This window comes from Cornus florida, unplaced genomic scaffold (assembly GCF_030987335.1).
Source record: "Cornus florida cultivar Cherokee Brave unplaced genomic scaffold, ASM3098733v1 CherokeeBrave_3.0.0_Hap2_Chr01, whole genome shotgun sequence".
NCBI lineage: Eukaryota > Viridiplantae > Streptophyta > Magnoliopsida > Cornales > Cornaceae > Cornus > Cornus florida.
This window is the reverse complement of record NW_026775571.1, coordinates 92764046-92770736: the sequence shown is the minus strand read 5'-3', so window position 1 is coordinate 92770736 and position 6691 is coordinate 92764046. Positions and strand designations below refer to the sequence as shown.

The 6691-nt window shown below is 37.8% G+C and overlaps 1 protein-coding gene across 1 annotated transcript; it reads right to left on the bottom strand.

The window, feature by feature from the left end:
* Positions 1–1679: 1679 nt before the first annotated feature.
* LOC132306638 (protein PAL OF QUIRKY) lies at positions 1680–6275 on the bottom strand. Its single transcript, XM_059804106.1, has 2 exons — positions 6169–6275; positions 1680–3268 (listed from the first exon to the last, which is right to left on the bottom strand). The coding sequence occupies exons 1-2, from the start codon at positions 6188–6190 to the stop codon at positions 1947–1949; spliced, it is 1344 nt and encodes a 447-aa protein (XP_059660089.1). The 5' UTR covers positions 6191–6275; the 3' UTR covers positions 1680–1946.
* Between the last annotated feature and the right edge of the window lie 416 nt (positions 6276–6691).

Below are 6691 nucleotides of genomic sequence, written 5' to 3'. Positions count from 1 at the left end.
ATGCTAACTTACAAATCGAAAATGTCATTCAACCAAACAAGCACTTGTGAACTAGATGCTAAAAGGTGCACAATGGAACTAGGCTTGGCTTTTCTCCTGGCTATCAGATTATCGTTACAAAATGTTGATTTTCTGTTATGGTAATTATTTTGATGAAACTTTTATTATTATTATTTTTAATATACTGCATCAACCATGTAAATATCAAATGAATAAATACTATAAGGACAGATGGTTTTTCAAACAACTCCAATAATAATATTTAGGGTTAATTCCACCTACACTCCCTCACTTTTGTCAATATTCCACTCACACCCCTTTTACGTTTCAAAATTTCACCTACCTCCCCTCTTTGTGACATCCGTTTATTTTACTAACAGAACTGTATGATTTTACAACTTTACCCATCAATTATATATTAATATTTATAGAATTTTAGAGCTTCTACATTACTCTCTCTCCCCTCTTTCTCTCTCTAAAGTCTAACCTAACCCCCTCTCGTAATAGAGTCTGTCACCATGGTGAGTAGTGATCGGTGGTGGCGATTTGTGTTTCTCTCTCTAAAATTTATGGGGCAGCAAAAATAGAAGGATTACACTAATGAGAGAGAAAATGTAAACTTGCACACCATATTAACATTAAACAATGCAAATTTGCACAGCCAAAAAAAAAAAACATTCGACCATGAATCCTATGAATTTTGCAGAGAAAAAAAAAATAATAATAAAATAAAATAAAATTTATACACAAACCATAACACCAAAACACTAGAATCTAGTGATCAAGGAGTTCTCAAAGGAGAGAGCGTCAAGGTCGAGGGTTCCAAAGGCCGGCGAAGATTTGAGAGATGGCCGGACCGGCGAGGCACCAAAGCTTTCTCAATTCGACCATGAATTTTTTGAAGAAATCTTAAAATCCTGAAATTGGTGGTATGTCGGTGAAGTTTTTTAAACAGAGAAGGGGGGAAATTTTAAAGCTACTTCCCATGCGGCAATGATGATGCAGGATGTTGGTGGTGCTGTGACGAGGTGTGCAACGATTTCGGTTAAGTGGTCGGTGTAGTAGTAGGCGGTGAAGTGCCACGATGGGTGGTTAGGTGTGGTGATGAAGGACAAAGGGAGACAAGAGAGGAGAGAGAATCATGTGGGAGGAAGACGATATATGAATATATATATGTGTGTGTCTGTTTTAAGTGAAATTAAGGGAGTTAACAAATTAAGGGTAATTTTGTAATTTTGTATTGGTCAGGTTAAAGATGTCATTTTAGATATTAGAAGGGTAAAATTGACATTCTAATAAATTTCTCATGCTGACATCAGCACACACCGTAAGTTGCTTAACGAGAGGAGTAACTTGCTACGTATGTTCAAAGGTTAAGGGGTGTTCGTGAAATATTAAAATCTAGAAGAGGTGTTCGTGAAATATTGACAAAGGTCGGGGGATGAAGTTGAAATTAACCCTAATATTTAAAACTATTTGTTAATAGATAAGAACTAAGTTACACAATTTTTCTCAACTGGTGCAGCTTTCAGGCTCCGCGCATGCTGTCACTCTTGTTCTTATTATTTGTGACTTAATTTTGTTATTTTTATGTTTTCGCTTTCAAATTCACTTTCATTTTATGTGACTTAAGATAAGGACATAGTAAAGTTTTTCTCAATTGTTGAGAAATCAGACGATAATAAAACTGCAGCAATGTCTGGCATTTTCCATACAAAATATTCATAACAAATTAAGAAGTTACTATGAAACCTATATTGCCACGTACTTTTTCCTCTACATTTATCACACTGAGTAAACCCATAAATGAAGGCAAAACAAAACTTATTCACAGACCAAATTTACACACACAAAAACATTACCCCAAACCTCATAACCAAACAAGACAAAGAAGAGAGTCACCATAGCAAACGCATGGATGAATTATTCAAACAAATCTTCAACACTCAAGATGACTGGAATACCCGATCCATCTTTGCCTCGGTTCCGGTACCCTGCAATTCTTCCCCAACAGGCAACACCATACCTGGATATTGCGGAGCCATCCCGCCATAATACATAGGTGGGTTCATCCCATCGGAAACTGCTCTACCTGACATGTCATATGGTGGGTTCATCCCATCGGAAACTACTCTACCCGACATGTCATATGCGTCCATTGCAGCAACCGGCCTCACTCCTCCACCATATACCTGACCCATACCCGGAACTTGCTGGTGGAACCTGACTGGTATCTGACCCGGAGGTACACTGAACTGTTGAACATATGGTGCCCGAATTTGAACCTGCTGGAGTGGAACATTTCCTTGTGAAACCGGACCCGGAACATAGTAAAATGGAATAGATTGTACTGCACTACTCGGGTAATGAGTCTCCGGAGGATAATGCCACATGGGTTTCCCGGCATAACCGGTTATCTGGGGCTCACCTGTCGGGGCAAAACCCTCATTTTGGATCTCCCTCGATTCAACAACGGGAACTGGGTTATCGGGTTTGGTCTTAACTGGCGGGAGATTCGGAATTGATGGAGCCGCCAAAGAGGAGGAAGTGGAGTAAAATTGGGAAGAAACAGGTGGAGCGGGTGAACCCGGATCTGAAAGCGAAGCATTGTCGGACAAACCAAATCGGTTCTTAAGCTTGGGCTCTCGAGGTGGTTCATCCGAATTGTCCAACCCAAAAAGATAGTCCGGCACTTCGGATATAATGGAGGAAACTTCGGACCTGCCCCGCTCCAAACTCGGACCCGCGCCGCCATTGAGCGCGTCTAGAAACCAGTGCTCGCGCTTGGCGGAGCCACCGAGAAGCGAACTGATACTGCTGTGCCTGGAGTCGGTATCGGCCGAGAAGAGGAATAGCCGAAGCCGAGCCGTTTTCGAATGGATATTATTCTGCGATACGCGCTCGTACTCTTCCATCATGTTGTCGACGTCCTCGTCGGTGGTGACGGAGATGAGAGAGTCGAGGTCTTCGTTGGGGAGTTGGTACTTGACGGTGAGATTGGCGGTGGTGCCGGAGAGCTTGGAGAGCTTGTTGAGGAGGGACGAGAAGGTGGTGTGGCGGTGCACGGCCACGATGCGGGTGTCGCCGCCCACGTAGCGGAGCTGGTTGTCGTGTGGCCGGGGTAAGATCTTGCCGCCGAAACTGCACATGAACCGTACACGTGGCTGATAGTCGTGATCTGGTGGGTAGTCGGACTGGAGTGATGATGATGACTTGACGGAGTCGTTTGTGGCGGAGTCGAGCTCGTTTTGGTGGTGCGTTGTCATTGCTGTCAGGAAATGGAAAGTGGGTCAGATTTTGGGTGGGGGAGAGAGAGTCTGTGTATTATTGGATTCTTAGCCAGAAAATGAGACAAGCGTAGCAGAATATTGAGCACAATTGGAGAAAGCAATTGTAGGTTAGATTCGAAACTGTAAAGAATATCTGTTTGTAAGAAGTGTTTGACATATTTGAATGTGATGTGTTATGAGTTGTGGCAGACAAATCCCATTTGAGAAAAAAATTCACCCGAAATGATTTTTCAAACCGACCTAGCCACCCACACGAGTTTGTAGGGCCACATAGGCCCCACTAGTGTATGCTGAATTTAATATTAAATACTCGGAAATAAATTACATTCATATTTCTTAAAATTTTATTAATATATATATTTTTTTATCAAATTACACCTACCTCTCTTTTTATATATAAATAATGCAAACTTCTTTTTTTGTACCGATCAACACAGTAAAAAATAATAATAATAATATAAGAAATTTTGTAACTTTCAAATTTTAATTTTAATTTTAATTTTAAAAGACATATTCCTTCGGTCCCATAAAAAGTGTCATATTTGGGGAACCGTGACTCACAAACTCCCTCCATTCTATAAAAAATTTCATATTTGAAGAATCGTGATTCACATGATACTTTTTATGGAATGGGGAACATGAGTCACGGTTTTCCAAACATGATACTTTTTATGAAACGTAGAGAATATTTATTATAAGTTACAGTACTTGAAGAAGCATAAATATTAAAATTAGACCGTCCAAGAAGCGAAAGAATATCTAAACAATTTAAAACTATAGTAAGAAAAACATGGTAGTGTAAAAAAAATGATTTGGTTATTGATGATATGGATAAATTATAAATAAAGAAGTTAGGAGGGAAAACTTAGCTGTATTTTGTGGCTATTATGCAACAAAAGGGGGTGGGGTTAGCTACCTACTTACTTCATGTGGGTGATGCAACACATCTCCATTCTATAATCTTGGGCGGCACAACTTGCACTATTTATTGATGGTGATTTCGTTATATGATGTTAATGTTCCAACTTAGGATTTATTGGACACAGAAATTTCAATTATATTTATTAGGAAAATTTAGTGAGGTACATATATAGTTGTTTTAAATGAGAAACATATAAAAATAGCAAGCAAAAAGTGATTGCTTTGTCTTTAAAAAAAAATGTAAATTTGTACCAAAATGTTTTCCTTTTTGATAAGCAGGAGAATCTCACTAGTACTGTATCTTCTACTTGGAATTTATTATATATATATATATATATATTATTCATCCTGTCAAACTAGAAGAAAGGAATTCAAACACGAGAATACTTGTTTAGGAAGTTAGGCGTTTTACTAACTAGGTATAACAAGGGAGAGTTTGTTCCACATCGGATCCGAATGAGAAAGTAATTGAGTATATATGGGATGGGTATTAGGCTCACTTAATAATTTAGGTTTTTGAGTCAGTGAAACACGTATTAAAGTCAGATCCAATTCGAAGGATCCGGATAGCAATAGTTGTGACAAGTGACCCAACCACAACCAGAGGAGTTTGTTACTGGGCAATGCCCATAATAATATTTATATTTTTTTTCCAATATACTAAGTAAGAAGAAGAAGGGTTTAAAGGTTTTTTCTAGGGAGGATAGTGAGGCTTATAGAAGAGTCATTTTTGGGTTGCCCTTTCCGTGAAGAAAGGCAAAGCATTGTGAGATGTTGACATGTCTAATGTCTCTATTACCTTTTTTTGATTAATTAAAATCCTCTCCAATGCAAGCAACAATGTCCTGTATTGGATTCTTTTGGAGTTGTGGAGTTGCTTAAAAGAAAATATGATTCTATGAAAGTAATAAAAGCAACCTCACTAAAACGTTTGGTTTTAATTCATAATACTTGCGAATTCTAATAAGGAAAGTGGTTCCACCAGGATTGTCATGTCTGAAAGCATTGAATCAGTGTTTTAAATTAAGATCGAAAGAAGTTTATTTTAAAATTTATACTAAATTCTTTTTAAATCCAAAACTTCGATTCGATGCCGCCAAACATTGTATGGATAAACTTGCACCTTTATATTGATCTTGCACATTTATATTGATCATGCCATTGACTATATCAACCACTAAATCAAATCACGAAGAGGGTGCAAGCTCAATGAGAACACCCTCACTGTTACTTCTAGTAATGGAAAAAAGACAAATTTGTCGGACTATTTTTTTTTTCCAGCATTCTCAATAAAAACTAAATGAGGTAGATCCATCATGTTTTGTTAATTTTGTTTTGTTTTCACTATCAGAATTGGACATAGACTTGAATACCTATACATTAGTAAGAATCTATTTGACAGGGCTTCTCAGCAATGTATGTCATCACAAACTATAATATATATATATGATTATTAGTAATAAACTAGTGAAATAGTGAAAGATATATGAAGTATGCTTACTATGTGTCATATCCTACAAGGCATAATTGCAGAGGCTTCCTTCTATTGCCTGACGGAGAATCTTTTGTCATTCAATATTTTCCAAATTGCATTCATGGATATTATTAAGTATGGATTGGTGGGGATAAAATAAGTCCTCTCAATCAATCAATATATATGTACATACAAAATTCAGGTCATGCATGCTCAAAATCCCAAGTCCATAGTTCTCTTAATTAATAAAAAATGCTACAAGATTAAAAAAATAATAATTAAAAAAATATAAAAATTGATCATCAGAAAACAACGAACACTAAAATGTATATCAACAAACAGAAAAATAAATAAATAAATAAAATTAAAAAATTCATCTCATTCTGAAAAGAAAAATAACTAAATCAATCAAAACCAGTGTGATTGAACAAATATGTGCATATATAATACGTACATATATTTATATAATGAAATGTCACTTACTTGTAACAGGCTTTGATGACATGCACAGCTTCTTTTGAAGTTTGCACTGGAGTTTCTGCTCTCTCAAGTCTGACCTCGCGTAGAAAGAGAGAGACTTTAGCTGGGGGGGGGGGGGGGGGGGGGGGGGGTGGGGGTGGGGAAGGAATGGTGGAGGAAGGAATGGTGGAAGAAGAAAGGTAAGGCTGTAATAAGCTGGGCAGCTAATGTGGGTCCATGTGTCCTAGTTTCGGGTCTTCACCGCGACGTGGCTTCCATTTGTTATTTGTTTGTATGTACAATGTGCAAAGCTGGGGTCCACTATGCTAATGGGCCTCAAAGTTGTGTCAAGTAAAAAGTTAATGGGCCCATCTCAATAGGACGAACTTTTCACGTGGGGGTGGTAGATGTCTTATACTTTTAGCAAGCCAGGAGACCCAGGACATCATCACTCACCGATCCCACTTTTCTAAGTAATCTTTTTGTTAAAACATTTCTTTCCCACAAGTTTTTTCTTTTTAGGGTTAAAATCATAAAAACTTTCATC